Source organism: Colletes gigas, unplaced genomic scaffold (genome assembly GCF_013123115.1).
Source record: "Colletes gigas isolate AHSC1104 unplaced genomic scaffold, ASM1312311v1 Colletes_gigas_Sc00001, whole genome shotgun sequence".
Taxonomy (NCBI): domain Eukaryota; kingdom Metazoa; phylum Arthropoda; class Insecta; order Hymenoptera; family Colletidae; genus Colletes; species Colletes gigas.
The window spans coordinates 6,759,130-6,779,011 of record NW_025106630.1 but is presented as its reverse complement, the minus strand read 5'-3'; the positions used below and the strand labels follow the sequence as shown (position 1 = coordinate 6,779,011).

General features: G+C 41.1%; 1 protein-coding gene across 2 annotated transcripts in view; it reads right to left on the bottom strand.

Moving 5' to 3' along the window:
• Window positions 1–19,882, bottom strand: part of LOC122395367 (terminal nucleotidyltransferase 5C) — a 151,216-nt gene that overhangs the window by 84,990 nt on the left and 46,344 nt on the right. Inside the window, exon 2 of one of the 2 annotated variants that reach the window (XM_043392877.1) lies at window positions 13,652–13,704. The exons of the other annotated variant lie outside the window; for it this stretch is intronic. Coding sequence (XP_043248812.1) covers window positions 13,652–13,704 — 53 coding nt within the window. The remainder of the gene's footprint in view (window positions 1–13,651; window positions 13,705–19,882) is intronic. 2 annotated transcript variants of the gene reach the window in all.

Below are 19,882 nucleotides of genomic sequence, written 5' to 3'. Positions count from 1 at the left end.
CGTTCAACTCGAGCGCGCACGCACTCTACCTGCCCCCACTCCCGTCACCTTCCCTCTTACTGTCGGCCACCTTCTCCCTCTTCCCGCCGCGCGCACCCCACCGACCCCCTCCCGACCCCTCGAACGACCCTGCCGTAAACGTCATCGACGCTGCTCATCCCTCGGACGCTCGACGCGGCCCGTAGCGCTTCCACGCGATCCTGACTCACGCCGAGAGCTCGATTTTGACGTTGCGCCGCGCGCACGTTACGCGAAGCTTTTTCGTTGGCGCGTCGTCGTAACGCCGGCCGGCGGAATGACAGCTTGCGCGATCGTCACCGCGTATTTTTAAGCCCCGCGGATCCTCGCCTCGAATTCGCGCGACGATAATGGAAACGATACGCGCGCTAGCAAAATTCTTCCGTTGCCTCAAATGTCATGCATCGTAGACGCAGCTAAAGGTTATTCTCGCTCGATTTCGTCGATTCTTTCGGTACCAGGGTCTCTCCAAATTGTTTCTGTTCTTGTTGGAATTGTTGAAATTTCTTTATTTATAACCCTTGGCGCTTCGAGAGTCTTTATTAACCAGTTAGCTGTGGCGATCTCTTTGCATAGCGCGCACCAGTGTGTGTCGCGATAATCAAGCTATAGTCGTCAAACACAGAGTATGTGTAATATGAAATGAGGCTGTAATAAGATGACCTTTATTTCTTTTTATGTCATTACTCACTTTAAATTAAATTAAATTAAAAATCAATTTCTTACTATAACTTGCTGTTAGAGAATGGTGTTGAGCAAAGCATGGTACAATGCATAATGAATATATGAATCCGTAATTGCTTCTGTGATGACTAATAAAAGACAACGATACATTTACGAAAACTAATTCGTAATATATGCGGTTTTTTTATATTAATTATTTACAATTTTTATTTGTTTGTTTCATTTCATATTAACCTCTAAATATTTTAAACATATTAAAATTTACGAATATAATTTAGTTTTCGCCAAAATTGCTATTTAAATATCAAATTGTAACAAAATTTTACGCATGACGGATATAGTCGTCAAACACACTTAACTGGTTAATATGGACGACTAGCACTATCGATTGCCATTTTGTAACAATAAAAAATATTCTTCTTTTTACAGAAATATATAAATACCTATAATTTAAATTTTGTTCCTATATTTCCTAAACTCAATCTGTTTTGTCATAAATGAAACTAGAGCTATGTGTACCTCTCATGTTTGTCGCTTTAGTGACGCCAGTGGAGTTCAAAGGGTTAATAAAATATACTGTCGAGAATAAGCATTGCAAACATGTATTTTTAATGAAAGTTTGTATATATTGCACTCAAGCTCAGCAGAAACCCGTCAAGCTAAGAACAGTATTAATTAAATACTCAGGTCGAAACTCTGTTGTATTTATTTAGCAAATAAATATTCAACCTCATACAGTGGGTTCTCGCGTACGTGTGCTGTTATTGGACGATAAGCCGACCACGCGCGTATATTGCTAATATTGTACGATAAAAGATAACATTTCTTTTTTTTTTTTGCGTGATTTGACCGGCGATCGAACGTGACTCAGACTGGTTAGCCTTTCTAGAAAATACGGTTGTTCCTTTTTCCTTGTTCCGCGCGAGTATTCGAACGTAATTCAGTAATTCGCCGAAAGAAAAATTCCATCGCAGCCCTACTTTCAGCGTGCGCGCGGGCAGCAGCACGCGTGCAACGTATTCGCGTTCCAAACTCGAATCAACGTTTTATGAACTGCATAATTCTCATCTGGCCGGCGACTGACGCAACGCTCGCGTAATAACCGCGACGATTTAAGACGATAAAACGACCGAACGCCGACCGGGAGCCCCGATGCGTTTGTTCCACGGCCGTAAAATCGCCGCGACGCCCAATATTTTCCGGTTCACGTCGGTCCCCTTTATCGCTCGTGGCTTCTAGAACCGACTATGGAAGCCTATAACACCTGCAGCAGTCCATAGGCGATCGTTCTCTCACGATCAGCTAAATATTTCCACATCGACGAAACTTTTAAAGAGTTGTCGCCCTACTTTTTCGCGCGGAGAATTTTCTAGTCCGAGTGCTCTATGCAAACGACTCTTAACCGCTATTACACACCATCGTGATGCAAAATATCGCGCACAAAACGTTAATTTTCAAACGAATGTAAAAATTTCTATGTTTTTTCTTTTCCTCGCAACGTTTTGCTAATTTGGGATTGAAAGGGTTAAGAGCCGTTGCTCGACGCTGTTTGCGAGCTGACTCTTCCGGCGTTGAACGGTTCTTCGCGCAGAAATCCATTCCGGGGTGCACGCGGAAAAAGGAAGACGGTAATTAACGCAATTAAGACGCAACGTGGCAGACAGGCGCCCCGCGTGTACAGCGAGACGCACACGCGGACCCAACAACGTTTACAACGGCGAATTAAATTCTACACGCGAGAGACGAGCGTACCTAGCTTGTGCGTTTTCCGTGGCGTGTGCATAATCTTTTCATAATATTCGCGCGCGATAAACGTTAACGGTGCCCGTTGCACGCGTTTATTAAGCCCGAGCCTACGCATTCCACGCAAATTTTCTGTCGCGTAAAAAACTACGGCGAATGTAAATAGCCGTAGATTTTAATTGGCCGGATCGGGAAACGAGAAAAATCGACCGGTGGTTAAATTAAACGGTACGCGTGTTACGACTGCTGATACGGTTGAGTGAAACTTTGCTTTTAAGAAAATGGGGAACACATGTGTGTACCCGAATATCGATCATTTTGTTTACGATATTTGTACGATATGATGCAAATGATTTCCAACGATGCGTTTTTTATTTTGATAAGGGTACTTAGGGGGTGAAATAGTGGTTGCTAGTATCGCGTAGTGGGTGAAGGGTTAACTTCGAGCGGACGTTGGCTTTCATAAATTTATTGTTGGAACGGAGCACTCGACGGACAATCGTCCGGTGGATGGCAGAAAAATACTTCGACTGAGTTTCAAAGCCATTTTTAGGTCAAGCAGTTATTGCAGGTTACTGACTCTGGTCGTTACTTTCGCGTCATAGTGTTGGTCGAGCTTTTGCATACGTAGAAGCCGTGGTTTATCTATTCTTGGTTCTCGTCGTCAATACTAGCAGAGACATAAGATTTCGCGAGTTTCCCACACGACTATACAGGATGTTTCGTAATTTGTAATAAAATCCATCGATTCCTCGTGAAGGGACACGTCGAACGGGAAGAACAAAATTTTGTCGTACGAAGCATCGTATTCGAGAAAATCGAGTTTAAATTCTGTAAAATCTTAAACGTATATTTGAGAGATTTGAAGGGAGAGATATCGAAAGATTTCTTCTTTTTATATTTAGGAAACTACTATTTTGAAGGGGTGATTTTAACCCCACCGTCTTATGCTATACTATACTATAAAAATAGTTTTACATTATGATTGAGCTATTCTATTTGCCCAGAGTGATAAAAAATTCTCTGAATATTCAGAATCGCGAACATTTTATGCCAGTGTGACTTTGTCTTGCCTGTCTGTCCATTGCTAGTTATTTCTACTTCTTCTACCGCCACTTCGAGTAAAATACTAAAATTCCTAGCACTGTAAGGATTCTGTGCAATTTGGAGACGCAAAAAACTTGATTTTCTTCTTTTTATAGTTCATATGAAGTAAGCGTCTCTTTATCGTTCGAGACGCGCGATATTTTCCGAGACACCCTAATATTGGATCGGTTACATTTCATCCGATATGGGTTACTCTTGGCGGCCATTAAAATGCCGCGATCCATCGTCCACTTTTTCCTCCATAAACTTCCAACTGTCATTCGGTCGTTAAGCGTATTCAGGTTCCCGTTGCGGGGCTACAAAAACTGACTCCTTAATTGGAACAACCGCGAGCTTACAACATTCCGAACGGCGGCCAGTTTCCCGCGGGAAGGTCACTTCCCCGGCCTCATTTGAATTTTCAATTGGCGGCTCGATTAGCCCTAAGATATCGTATTTATCTCCGCGACCGTTGCTGCCCGGGCAACGGGCACAGGTGTGCTCGGGGTTCGACGCCGAACGCGTAAATTTCTCGCGAAACTGGTTGTTTCAGCGAAGAAGTCGTCCATTCTGTGATAATCGACACCGTCCTTCCAATTAATGGGGGGGAAAAAAATCAAAATGCATCCAGCGAACGAACGCGTCTTCGATCCATTAACGACGCAACGATAATTCGGCTTTTAAGGAGATCTGGTTCAGTATCTTCGAAAGTAATGCTCTTCTAACAGAATCTATTACCAGAAACGTATTTTGCACCTGGAGACTTATACTGGATCGAACCTTAGTTTATATAGAATTAATAGAATATTGATTTCTCCGTTACGAGTCATAATTGTGTCAGGAATTAAAGTAAAAGTAAGCTGCACGAAGAATAAAATTGAGAATAATTCATACTAAAATACAGTATACATATACCCAGTAGATCTACGCCGTTCCAACAAGTGTCAAACGTCCCACCCCGGGCAACGAATGTAATGAATTCATAATACTATGTATCCACACCTCCGAACGGAAAGGGAAATAAATTATTCATGGCACACTTACTGCAAGTACCGAAAACACACGAACATCTGTTAAAAAGAAAATCCCTTTCCAGCCACGGTTCCTTTACATCCGTTTATAGAACGAGACGCGACGGGAAGGGGGTAACGGGTAGAGAGTGAAAAGAATGGAAAATCGTACGACGACGGAGAATCCTCGATGAAAACAACGGCAATATGCTGCGAAGGCGGCGAACGCAGCGCGATAGGCAACGAAAGAGCAACGAATGGCGGTGCATCGTGCTCGGGAGCACGAGCGAAGTGAAGGTGTCGATGACGTAATATGCGGCAACCACGATACGCGGCAACGAAGTGGAGGGGGGGACGGTTGCTCGTGACGGTAAAGGTGGCACGCGGCGGCGGAGGGGGGCGTCGTGTCACATGGGACGGCGGGGGTGGGGCGAGGGAGGAGAAGGAGGGGAATGGATATGCGCGCGCAACGTTGCGCTGCGCGCCGTGTTGCGCCGTTGCTACGAGCGACCGTCAAGGACGTTCACGCTCGGCGCGTCGCGTCCGCGCGTCGGAGAGAGAAAGAGAGGTTAGGAATTACTCGAATAGTTTCGGATACTTGCGTATATATAAAATAATTCTGCCGACCGCGTTCGCGTCTAGCACGAATAATTCGGACGGTAGATCCGGATAATCCGCAACGGCACGTTCCGCGCGGCAATTTATTCCGTTTCGTATTATGTAAACCGTCGGGGATAATCGACCGAGCCCCCGTTAAAAAAGGAAATGTCGAAATAATGGTCGGAATGACTATCGACTGGTTTTCGATTTCGCTCGAAGTATTCGTAAAGTGGCCGGGCGAACCATATGTTCGTGGCAGGTCTGGCAACTGACCGTTTTGACGCAAGTGTATTACAAATGTCAAGCTTTTAGCGAAACTTGGAGCATTCGGGAAAAATATCGCGCTCGATCGTGCGGTAGAAAGTGAACGATGGAAAAAGTTCGAGGCACTTCGCCTGCGTTATAACCGTCGTGACCGATGGCATTAGAGCTACCTTATGCATAGATCTCGTCCGACGGATCGGTCAGTGGCACCATAACGGTCATACTGGCATTGTCTACTAGCGAAACTTTCTACGGAGAATTAATTCTTTGATACTCGACGTAACAATCGGCGATGGAGTTTGTTCTCAAACTTTCTAGAATCGTTGATAGTTCGAAACATTTTTCGAAATTCGATCGAGAAAGAGAAGGACTAGAAAAACGGCACGCAAACCAGAGAGCAAGTCGAGCGAACGAGACGCAGAGATGCGGAGCAAGAAACCTGCCTAGACGCGTCGACGAGAAAGAGCGATCGAGCACGATCGAAGCGCAACGAAGAGAGATAGATCGACTAGAGCGTTGCACGCGTGTGAGAATAAGCGAGAGCGAGAGTGAACGCTCGAGCACGATCGAGATGGAGTACAAGAAACTAAAGGAGAAACAGAGAGAGCGATAGGTGTTAGAGACTGCATAGGCAAAGAGCTGGCCGAGGGACGGAAAAGGAGGGAAAACGCGAACGGTCGGGGCGAATAGAGAGGGAAGCAGCGCTTTCTGTCTGCCGCACCCGCGAATCGACGAATTCGAGCCACTCGATCGGCCTCGAGCGGCCTTGAATATACATATCGCAACCGAGCGCGGAGCTGAGCGAGATTGCTCGACGTTTTACACGGTGTTTTCGCGGTACCTATTGCACCAGGCCTCCATCACCTAACGAAACGAATCACGCGCTCTACAGAGGACAAATACCAAATGGCGCGTAGACCAAAACAAGATAGAAATGCAATTCAATTTCACGCGTATATTTCTGAGTTTGATCAACGATACCAAAAAAAAAGTATTTTCAGAATGTTCTGCTATAGCTAATTACTTAATGATTAAGGAGAAGCAGGGAGTGATGGTCGAGTTCGACTGACCCAGTTATTAGAATCGTCCTGTAGACCGAGTCGAATTCGGTCCGATGTTACTCGATCGATCGACGATCGTCGTCTCCGATATCCTCCGCGTTATTGCGGATCGACACGGTATTAGAAAGTATGTATTTCGATTTATCGAGCTGGCATAAATACGCAAGATCGAACGCGCCTTCGGCGACGTGCAATCTCTTAAAATCCTACAACGACCGGCCTCAGAGTCAACTTTTACTCGGTTAGAAAAGTCCGGTGTCTATTCAAGGCCATCGGGTTATCGATCAAAGCCGCGAGCGAGCCTCTCATAATACGAAAAACCGATCCCTTTCGTCCATCGAATCGCTTTGAAATTGTAATGCAACACGTGTCGCGAACGCATCGATCAGTTTCGCGTTTAATTGCACACCCAACGACAAACCCGCTAATCGTGGTCGTGATATCGTAAATATTGCTGATCTACATCACAAGCAACCGCAAGCAACCGTTCCCCTTCCATACTTTTATCGTCGCTTCTTAAAGCTTCGAACGTCCTACTTTTTTCTTACAAAAATAGAGATTTTCTGATAGTTACGGATACCAGTGGATTATTAATATTTCCCGTGAAAAAAGCTTTGCATAATGCATAACGACGGCGTACTGCCTCGCGTATACATATAGGCGCGAGACCGGCTAAATCAATGACCCGCGATATAGTTGATCGAGCATTTCACCATCGTGGGATCTACACCGTTTCTCCTACTTTGCTGTACCGTAACAAAGACACTTATCTATGCACCCGCTGCGCGCCGTCGTTGTCCATAACATAATCTGTGCATGCATAGGATCGGGGAACCCGGAGAATCGGTCACACATCTACCAACTAACGGTTCCTATCGCGTATATATAGGAGAAACGAAATATAACGCGATCATTCGTTTAAAATTCTCCGATAGTCCGACCTACTCTTATCTGGATACAAATTTAAGAAATGAGAACGAAAATTTAAATCATAGAATTAAATACTTAACACTTTAATGGCCGCTGTCAATCAATTCAACTTATTACGTTTGTTGAGGTTACATTTATAATTCCTAGCATCTTCGTGTATCTCACTTTGGTGTATCAGTGGTGATGGACAACAGTTTTAAGTGTTAACAACTAAAAACAGCTAAAAAGATCTAGAGAAAATTTGATACAAAATGAAATAGTCCTCCTAGAGCAAATAATGGAATAATTTAGAATAGTGGACGATCTTCACTGCGAGGGACTGTAGAGCATGCAATAAGTAGAGAACGTATGCAAGATAGAGAACTATCGAGATAGTGTGATTTACGAGGGTCCAGGAGGTCTAGAGAAGCGAGAACAGATCGCAGAGAACAAGTAGCTCTGAACGACTATTTTGTGGAAGATAAGTTCAAAGAATTTTCATACCATAATATAATCACCAATAAAGATGTACTAAAAACTGGGGAATAACATTTTATTACAGGTTGAATGGTCATCTTCGTATGATTCCACTTATTAATCATTATCATTAAATGCATATGCCGATGAATGAAACAAAAATAGAAGAACGCTCGATTGCTATGCAACACTGATGCAACAGATCGCGTACGATCATCTTTCATGCTACTGGCAAACCGTTCATTAACTTGGACAACTGTTATCTGATTAAATTTTTATTTCTTTTTATTAGTTATTTTCTATCGGAGAAAATTCTGTCCAACTTTGAACTTCGAGCTGCAGAAACTATTTGAAAAAATGATTTATCGCGATCGAGATCGACGTTAGATAGCTCGACAAGTTTATCGTTTTACATCGTCGGATGCCGAGCTATCTTCTTTCACCGATCGAAAGTGTTTGGGATAGACGGGGCTAGCGAAAAGCGAAAATCACGATTGGCTAAAATTTCGATTTGAATATACAATCTACGATGACTTGCGCAAGATAACGGGTCCGCGAGCGTTACGGTACAAGCGATAATCTTGCGCAACTGCTCTCCGCCGCACTATTCCCAAGAATTTAATCGGTGATAAGCGAGTGTTTGCGCTCAGCCGTGATCGGGAGACACGGTATTTTCACAGTTATCGGTTGGGAAATTATACGAGTCTGTTTTGCCGCCCGGTATCTCCGAACAGATGTCCGCGACTGTTTGCGTAACACAATTACAATTACACTTCAATAATAACGAGAACGCCGGCCGTCGGAGATTCACCGCATCTCCGACGCCCAGGGTTCAAGAGTACAATCCAGATAATGGACGTTTTCAGCAAAACAATTTCAGGTTTTTAAGATCTTACCGGAGAAACACTTTCTTCCATTACCGCGACGTTTCCCAAAGCGGAACCGTTGCCTTCGAAGCACTCGTGCACACTTTTTTTTGCTTCGTTCGTGGACGTTTCCTTCCTCTTCGTACTCCAAGGGAGTAATCTGGGCTCGAAACAGTAATTTCTTCTACATTTTCTAGAAACACGTGTCTTTGAAAATTGTATGAGATACCAATAAAACGGTGACGATGGTCAGTACAGGAATAATTTGAATTTTTATGCACGTAAACGTTTTGACCTTAGTTTCTACCTTATTTGATATACATTATGTTAATTTGAAAAATATAAATCGTGCAAGAGAATCTGTTTAAAGAGGTACATCGAAAATTAAACTTCCCTGTAGAGAATACTTTTTTTTACATTTCCAACCGTAAATTATTTTCGACAAAATTGTAAGAATTATCTAGAGCTCGGAAAGATAATAACGTAAAATATTCATCGTCAACGGGGAACTACCAAAACCGACAAATATGCGCGTTAGCTTGTAAATGAGAAAATGAAAAACTATTTACAAGGTGAAACATGATAGTAATAATAACATCGAACGATAAAACGGAGTCTTGTATATGTAAAAAATACTTATGCAATAGCAAAAACAAACAAATTCATTGCAACTAACAATATATAACATTACGTAATTCTAATATTCCCTGTTTTATTTTTTAAATTGACACATTGGTCTACAAAAAAAGAAAACTTTACTCAACTGTTCTTTGTCGCCGCAGTGTAAACACTAAACCTACCACGACTGATTGAACGATTTATATTTTATTGTAAAAGACTGGACAAAGATGAAAGGAGAGAATCTCCAGTTTCCACATTCTTAGAACAGTCTAACAACGCGTGTTAAAAATAGTTAAACTTTAGACGCGTGCAGTTCCGAAACTACCAGGGTTTGATTAATTATTGAGCAACCGTTGGAAGCGGCAAGGCCTCCTCTTTAAAGTGGTTTTTGGTTTTTGACGATCCGACTTCCCGTTTTCGAGATATCGCAATTTATATAAATAGGTAATTTTTAAAAAATTCTCTTATGGCGCTTCCCGTGTTAAAGTAGACTGAAATTACTAAAACTTTAATTACTTGCAGTTTCGAAATTATTAGTATTTTCCCAATTATTAAGGCATTGTTAGCGGCGACAAAGCTTCCCCTTTGAAATGGTTTTTGGTTTTCGTCGATCGGACTTTCCGTTTTCGAGATATCGTAATTTATGTAAAGGGGTAATTTTTTTAATTTGACTGTCTCTGTCTCCGTCTGACGCGTCGCGCTGGACTTCTCTTTCTCGCACGTGACTCGTGACCGATTGACCTAGTTTCGGGCGTAGTATTTCCAAGAATTTACTACGCACTGTTTTCTATCTGCGCGCGCGCGAGTTCATTGATCTCAATGAAACGTAAACAAACGTTCGGACCCTTATATCTCCGAAACTAGCCACCGCATCGACTTGAAATTAAAATCGCTATATCTCAGGAACTAATTACGCTATCGACTCGTACAAACGCTCATTTTAAAGGGCATTTAATCCTCTATCAGATGACTATAACAACCACTATATTTTATGCTGTCTTCTAGGTTTATTTTGCAATTTACTTTGACACTACATACCCAAAGTAGTTTTAGTAATTCCTATTAATTATACGATTGATGTGCGATAAAACTGGACTATAAATTAATTATTTAATTGAAAATGAATTTAAATACAGGATGTTTGCGTAATTACTAGCCAACACCTTTTCTTAAATAGTTCTTTTCTCTAAAACTAATTATGGTATCGACTTGGAACAAAATTCGTTTTCCAGGACATTTTATCTTCTATCCGATGAAAATTAAGAAATTTTTTGACGTAAAAGAAAAAGATATCTTACGAATAAAGATCAAAACACAATTTTCTATACATATAATGCAAAAATTAGAAGCACGTTGCCTCGTAAAAGAGAAAAAGAAAGACTGATCGTTATCGTATACATGAAGTGTAGGTAGGTTCAGTCTTAACAAATCTCAACAATATCGATCGTTGCGAGTGTACGAACGAGTTCCTTGCGCGGCTGAAAAACGCCAACGTGCTCTTTATTCTTTACGATCCAATGAATTCTCCGTTTGGCGCGAAGCAATCTAAATTGCCACGGTTGAAATAGTTCGGAATATTGCCGGGGGTTCCAGTTTCCGAGGAAACTGGTCGCGGTCGTCGCGATAAGGCACGACGGTCGACCTAACGGTACAAAAAGCCGCAATAATTCGGTCCTCGACATCGAAAAGACGCGAGTATAGACTGAATCTTCTTCGATTATTACGTTTCCTGATAAAGACTTCCGTCTGAAAGGACTACTGAACGCTCTCGAAATCGCGCGCGTGATAAAAATAACGATGCTATCTCGGCCATTCGAACTCGTTCGTATGTTAATTCACTTTCTACGGGCCAACCGGTCAATCGCGTTCTTATTAAAAAATTATCCACCGCGATTTGCATCTTACAAGGAGACCTCCCCCGGCCGTAACTCACACTTTTTCAATGCGTTCAACGCCCGACACAAATCGAATTTCATTCGATAACAATTTGTTCGTCTCGACAAGGTTCCCAAGTGTTAAATACATTTGTAATTTCGATTTGTTCTCGTTAAAAAAGCAAGAAAGAAATCTGTCGGAGAGCCGTCCTTGTTAGACTAGGCGTACGGTATCGACTTTCCGTCGCACGACAGTTTAATCGATGTGTGGCGAGAGCCTTGGCTTATATGGGAGCGCTTATACTGGTCCAATTGTGAAGCATTCAACAAGTATGCACGTATTAGGCTCGTGTCTTCAACGCGTTCACTAAATCGTCTCAGACAGTATAAATAGCGATAATAATAATAAAAATAATGGCTCAAACTTCTCTCAATCTTATACAAATTACATCATAATTCCTGTTATTTCTTTATAAAACTTTTTGTACATCACACAAATATAGTGTGATCTAATTTATCTCTTGTAATATTTATTTTATTTCGATTCAAAGTTCCATCGTTTTCGTTGAAAAATTTATTTTCTATCGCAAACGAGTAACTGTATTTTCATTTAGCGATTCATCCGAGGATTAAACCGTCACGACACGATTTAACATCGGGGTTGACTAAATGGTCGAGCGACAGAAAGTCGATAGCGCTCGCCTGACCTTACGGGGCAAATTCGCCGATTGATTTTCACTTGATCGCAACCTTCGGGGTCTGTCCTTATCAGCGCGAAACGGCGCCCTTTTCTTCGCCTCGAACAGCTCGGAATACGTAATGGACCACGGTCCGACGAAGCTCAGGGCTCATCGCGCGTTTATGCGGTTACCACGGGAACAAGCTGAGCGACTTAGCCCAGATACCTGGATCGATATTGATTTAATTAATCTTATTAAGGCGTCCATAAATTGGAATTTCATTCAAGATATTGCTCGTCGCGATTTAACGAACCCCCGAAGCACGAAATATTAGGTGACGGTGGCTGTACGTCCGCCATTGTGCGGACGTTTCGCGTTAATCGCTGTTAATCTGTTTCCCGAGAAGATCGTATGGATCAGTATAATTAGGGGATCGCGTGCAGAATTGTACATGAATCAACGATAATGAATTTTCTCTGTGAGCTTCATTTTACCACAATTCCGGTTATCTAAAAGAAAATGTCTTCAAAAATGCAGGACACAATATTAAAAATTATTAAAAGAATTTATGAAATCTGTTCTTAGTGAAAAATTAATTTTTTTCTCGAAAATGCGCAAGATTTCGGGGGTATGTCTATTCACCAAAAATGATTGTAATTAACCCCTGCAATTAAAAACAATTTTTTCAGAACGATTTGAAATTTTTTAATTTCGCCGAAAAATTTAAGCACTTACTGAATTTTTTTCTCGAAAATGGTTAGGATTTCGGGGGTATATGAGTTGACCAAAATTGATTGTAATTGACCCCCGCAACCGAAAATAATTTTTTCAGAACGATTGGAAATTTTTTTTTCCGTCGAAAAATTTCACACCTTCTCGAATTTTTTTCTCGAAAATGGATAGGATTTCGAGGATATGTGTATTCACCAAAAATGATTGTAATTGACCCCCGCAACTGAAAATAATTTTTCCAGAACGATTGGAAATTTTTTTTTCCGTCGAAAAATTTCACACCTTCTCGAATTTTTTTCTCGAAAATGGATAGGATTTCGAGGATATGTGTATTCACCAAAAATGATTGTAATTGACCCCCGCAATCGAAAATAATTTTTCCAGAACGATTTGAAATTTTTGAATTTAATTGTTAATAACTTTTTAATGAAACCTCCATCAACAAATTGGGATTCTTGATTTTCGTCTTATGTATGTAGAAGAGCATATTGTGTGTTAAGGAAAGATTCGATTTATAAATTATTCGTAAGTAATTTGAATGAAATCCGAAAACCAAGAGAATTCAAAACGTCGTATTGAACGTAAAAAGTAAGAATGAAGTTTCGCGACTAACGAGTTAGAACAGTGGTCGGCAACCTATGACCCGCGGGTCAGCCAGTGACCCGCGATGCCCCATCAACTGACCCATCGGCTATACAAATGCGAGCAGACATTTTCAAGAATGAAATATATTACTAATAGTTCCCGGTATCGTGTTGCTACAAAATACTCGCAAGACTCTATTCTTCGGAATATCACAAAAGCAACTAATCGTATTATTACGGAGAAACACAGATTAAAACTAAATAGTATCTATGATAATAATCATAATACAAAAGACACGATATTCCGTGTTTAATAAGTACTTTATCAGCTAATAACTTACCAGTCCTTTCACACATTAGCTATCTACAAAGTTTCTAAAGATTTCAAAGTATAATCGATAAATTGATAACCAGGCTGAAAGATAAATTGCAAAGACCTTACTTTTCGAGTTGAGAGTCTGCACCCTCGAGCAACGTCTGTTTTCTCACACGTACCTGCAACACAAAAAGAATATCCGAGCATTAGAGGCAGATCAAAGGAACCAAAAGGCCAAAGAAAATGTCTCTGTCGAAAACGACAGAATAAAATCCAACGATTCGAATCGCAAAGGGTTCGAAGCGTTGGGCGGCCGATTGGATGAATACGGCAAAGGTTAATAAAAGTATTCATAACTCGCGTGCCGTTCGTCCTCCGAGGAAACGAAACATCGCCGTCTTTCCTGGGAATCTCAACCTGCTGTCCATAAATACGTCGACGACGAGACATTCTTAGGTTCACCGTGGAATGATAATAACCGCGGGGAGGGAAAAATGCCGCGTCCACGCAGGAAGATGAAAGGGATAGCGCATCGGCGAGAAGATTGATTCCCCGGCGAAGATCTATGAACAGGTCGGAGGAATTCTATCGACGTTACGCAACTCGAACGGTAGCGATTGCGGTCCTATTACTCGCGACTCTCGGTAAAATTAGTGGCATTTGCGGTCGACCGGGCCCACAGTGTCCGTAGAACACGGCGGAATCATCGTCGAATCATTGCTTGCAATCCCGCCAACGAAATTGTATGTACGAACACGTATGTGCAAATGACGGATCGCAGATTGAAGATTCTTGCGTATTATAGTCGATCGAATTAACACGTCGCGAGGACAGCCATCTTCGATCGTACGATTGCCTCATTTTTTGCCTCGACTTTTGTTTGTTCCATAGAAGATCGAGAGGTTGATTCTATTTTAAATAAAATAGTTTACGAAATGTGAATAGTACTTTCATTGAATTCCTGCTTAGGAAGTTGAAACTATTAAAGTATCGGTTGCCTCAGCGAAGCGCAAGTCATTAGAGTACCTCTGCGATCGTAATGTTCCTAGCATCGTGTACTACAGTTTTACCAAGTAAGTTCGATAAACCTGGTGATTTCTTTAAAATCGACTTTCGATCGCGATCTTCCATCTCGTGGGGAGCCAACCGAGATGTCCAGTCATCGTGAGTTGACCTTTGCATCCGCCAGTGGAATCGAAACGCTCGATGCCCGCCGCCGCAGCCAATTTAGGCAATTAAATCGACGACGTATAATATAATTAGCAGTCCTAACTAATTGAAACTTCGAGTTATTTCAATACGATAATCGTCGAGGCTGTAACGAGACGCTAATGCCGCAGGAAGCGTTTCGCCAGACGGGAGAATTCTAATTGAAAATATTTTCAAAATCCAACAGGTAATAAACCGACGTGGACGTTGTTATGTTCTCCATTGTTCGTGTTCGAAATCTTGACGGTAAACAGACGCTCGTCGAGGAGCGTCGTAATAGTAATCGACTTTAATGACTCCCATTGTTGACTAGCCCGGGTTACTGCCTGTCGTTCCTGAGAAGCGACCGACCACCAGGCACAAGAATTTCGAAATCTGACATACTAGAAACAATGGGGATCCTTGGCGAGCTACGATCGGTCACAAAAATCGGTTATGCTATTTACCGCTCTGTAGCCGAGGTAAATACACAGCGAAACGCCATTGGAACATACGTTTCGTGACAAAACTATTAAGACTTCGTTTACTAAAACTATGGAACGCTTAGTCAAGATTAGTCAAAAGCGAAAAGAATTAGTAGGACAATCTTTCTCATTGCTTCATTCATAGGCTGTACCATCTATTTCCGCATTCTCGAGCTATCGAAGATTCTTTTAAACTTTCTGGTTTAAAAAATGCTTCAAATGTTCTGAACAAGAGTATTCAACTCGTAATTAAAATATTGTATTCTGTTGGATATGATGCAAAAGACTACAAAAGTGTGATTTGGATACAATCTATCACCCTTGATGTACGATTTAATTTCAAATAATTTCTCAAACTTGTACTGTTTAATATTGATTAAATTCATGAGAAAAAGAATAGATTTGTTTTATGAAAATTTGTCCGAATACACGAATTTTTTTCTCGAAAATGCGTAGGATTTCAGGGGTATCTATGTTGACCAAAAATTATTGTAATTGACCCCTGCAACCAAAAATAATTTTTCCAGAACGATTTGAAATTTTTTTTTCCGTCGAAAAATTTCACACCTTCTCAAATTATTTTCTCAAAAGTGAGCAGGATTTCGGGGGTATGTGTATTCACTAAAAATGATTGTAATTAACCCCTGCAACCAAAAATAATTTTTTTAGAACGATTTGAAATTTTTTTTTCCGTCGAAAAATTTTACACCTTCTCGAATTATTTTCTCAAAAGTGAGCAGGATTTCGGGGGTATGTGTATTCACTAAAAATGATTGTAATTGACCCCTGCAACCAAAAATAATTTTTCCAGAACGATTTGAAATTTTTTTTTCCGTCGAAAAATTTCACACCTTCTCAAATTATTTTCTCAAAAGTGAGCAGGATTTCGGGGGTATGTGTATTCACTAAAAATGATTGTAATTGACCCCTGCAACCAAAAATAATTTTTTTAGAACGATTTGAAATTTTTTTTTCCGTCGAAAAATTTTACACCTTCTCGAATTTTTTTCTCGAAAATGGTTAGAATTTCGGGGGTATGTCTATTGGCCAAAAATGATTGTAATTGACCTCTGCACCCAAAAATAATTTTTCCAGAACGATTTGAAATTTTTCAATTTAATTGTTAATAACTTTTCAACGAAGCCTCAGTCAAGAAATTGATATTCTTGATTTTCGTCTTATTTTGGCCTCCAGAATCTCCCATTAAAATTTTTCCCAGGGGTGAACACTCTGTATATTATAAAAAAAAAAACAAAAAATTATAAACGATGATTTCAATTTCGAAAATAGACTTTCAAACTGAGTAGTAGAATAAATGTTTCGTTGCCTGAATACTTTCGAACCAGAGAATCGGGGGTGGAGATATTCGATGGGTGCAGAATGGCAAATTGTTTACAGTCGATGACTGGATAGTTCGAGGACGATTTGCGTAAACGTTGTGCAAGCGACGGTTGAATTCGAAAGACACCGGATGATCCACGATTCGTCGTTGACCCGAAGAAATCGATTTACCTTTCGGCGGAGCGTCAACGTGCGCGAACACCTGTTGCTAATGCAGTTGCAACTTTCGCCGGGTAGGCGCACGCGCTTACGCGATCGAGCAGCACACCTACGGATCATCGGGCGATAAATTAAGCGACCGGGGTTATCGCCACCGTTCCGTGTATTTCTGTTTCCAAGAAACGAACGATCGGCACGCATCTACGGCCAATCCTCCGCGACCGCAGCTCGCCGCTTTTTGCGGCCGGCTCGATTATTAATTTTATACGTGGCTCGAAGCGCCCCGACCGACGAATCAATTTGCCGCGAAACGAACGCCGAGATCTTGCGTGTCGACCGGCAGTTTACGGATCGTCGAATAATAAGCGCCCGAATGGTAAAGGCGACGACACTGATCGAAAGTTGTCGAAAGGTTACTTTCCGCGGGATACACACGCTTCGAATCCCAAAGGACGACGAATTTCTTCTGTTTCTCTCCTTCTCTTTTCTCCACTTTTATATGTTAGATATTTTAATTGTTAAATCATGTCCTTATGTTTGTGGCCAGATGGCAAAACCTTACTCAAAGATACCTTCTTCCGATGTGGCTTTCTTTGTTCGAAAAACGAGGCAAAATTGCGGTGAAATCGCGTTAAATGATAAGCTGTGTTGCTATATATAGTGCATTCATTACCCAACATTCTTCCTGTTTCGATAAAAAGCATATGCCAACCTGATCATTATTTTTATATTGGCGATGACTCTTTTTTCTGTTAACCCTCTCCATAGATTATTTCAAGTTTCTTTATGTCTAATAGTGATAATTAAATTGTTAGCAAAGATTAAGTCTACGTAAGATGATCTTTTGTTTTCTGTTACTTTTTACGAGCTTCATTTATTATTATCAAAAGCTGTTTTGGGAGAAAAAAATCTGTAACAGGATGATTCCTTCCTTTCCGTTGGCCCTTTTATTGGCAGTCTTTTCGCGTGACGTTTGACGCCGCGGTAATAGCAGAGAGTTAATCAGCAATCCAATTATTATGTCGTGAAACACCAGGAAGAATAGGGGCGCCAGCTCTACGAATGTCTAGTCGACGCTATAGCGTGATAAGCTGGCAGACGACAGGATTTCTGGCATGCCGTTCGAAGCGTGCGTCAATCAATGTCGTAATCGGAAGTCGAAATCGGGAGAATGTCTTCGCCCAGAACGAAGTGGCATAAATCCGAAACGTGGCCGCTCTACTCAAAATTACGTCAGCCCACTGACCAATCCGCAACCACGGACACCACGAACCATTCGAATCCAACTCTCCAACAATATTTCAAAATCGTTCAAATTCATTAAATATTGTTGGCAGGAATCGTTAATAATTATTCACGATATACTATTAATATTATCTATTTACGATAATCACAGGCTTCATAGTACGAGCAGTACTTTTAAACTGACCTAATATCTGCTTTCAAGTGACAATTGTTACCCCTGATTCAAGAATCATAATCATTCTCAGCATCGTTCGTGTCTTTTTTATAATCAATATTAAAATTCTGGATATGTCTCACTGTAAGTTAGTTTTTACTAATTTTTATTTCTGCATAATAAACACTGTTTTTACCCCTGATTCGAGAATCAAAATCATTCCCATCATCGTTCGTGTCTTTTTTATAATCAATATTACAATTCTGGATATTTGTCACTGTAACCTAGTCTTTACTAATTTTTATTTGTGCATAATAAACACTACTGTTCTTACCCCTGATTCAAGAATCAAAATCATTCCCACCTTAGTGTCGTGTTTATAATAAACCTCAAAAATTTGGATATTTGTCACTATAAGCTAGTCTTTACTAATTTTTATTACCTCATAATGAACACTACTGTTCCCCCATTGTTTTCAACAAACAAAAATGTTAAAAAATAGAGATATAAAGGGCGTCGTAAAGTATCAGTCGAAGAACGCTTTGTCAGAGACATTCACCTCGCTCGCCCCGCTTTCAAGCGAATCTAGAGCTCCTGTTCGTCACTTGAAAGCGGGTGTCGGTCTACGATCGAAGAAAATGGCGCGTCCGCTACACGAGAGCAGACGAGATAGGGAGTTTTGAAGCGCGTCCAATCGGTGTCTCGGCCGACGACCAAAAATGCGCGTCGCGGCGCGTACGTACGCGCGTCCCGACGCCACACAGTTCGAAACCTTCCCAGCTCGTTTCGTTCTTGCGTCCGTCCGTCACGTGATCGATCGTCACGAGCGCATTCTGCTCTTCTTCCGTGCACGCACGATCCTGATGATGACAGCCGCGATCCACGCGCTGCCAAAATTCCCGCCTGCGCGTACAGACAATGGCACCATTTACGACACGCTAATAAATTATTAAACCTGATACACATCGATACGTTTCCCTGTAAATTGGCCCAATCGAGGTGGACACGACGATACTAAAAATCGAATAAAAGTTAAAATTCGAATTTCATTGCACTGTCAAGGTTCGTGAAATAAATCCACTCTGATAAATCTACGAACTTGCCTAGAAAATAACTCTGTTCCTATCAAAGTTAATCCAGAAATGTGATTTTTCAGAAATGAAAAATAATTTTTTGTTACACGAATATTTTCGAATTTTTTCTAGGTGTTTGCAGCATAAAGAACCTGACAAAGTTGCAATTTTACATGATCGAATTGGAAAATGCAATACAAGGAATGAACCTGCGAGAACCGAAGCAACCAATTTTTTAAAGTCGCGGATTAAAAGCAATTTCATCGAGCAAACAATGGAAAGAGATTACGAATCGATTACGATGTTTGTTCGAACGTATCTGGCATTGATACAGAGAAACGAAACGATCTGCATCTTTATTGATACACGTTTACGGGAGAGTTAATTAAATATAAATACTGTATTCCCGAGTTATTTACACGATCGTTACTATTAAAATTCTCCGAGAAAATATTGTGCGTTATAAACAATAAAATGATCGAGTGTAATTCTGTACTTTGTTAATAAAATATAAAAAATATATTATCGAGACACACCCTTGCGCGTTGTTTCTTCGAAAAATACTATCGCGATACTTTATCGAGCGACGAACGCGATAAAGCTTAGCCTATCTATTGCTGGCATCGTACACGGACAAACGAAACGCGGTGAATTCTATCATAAGAGGCATACAGGCTGCAAATCGAATAGGTTTCGTTCCGCAATGGGGGAA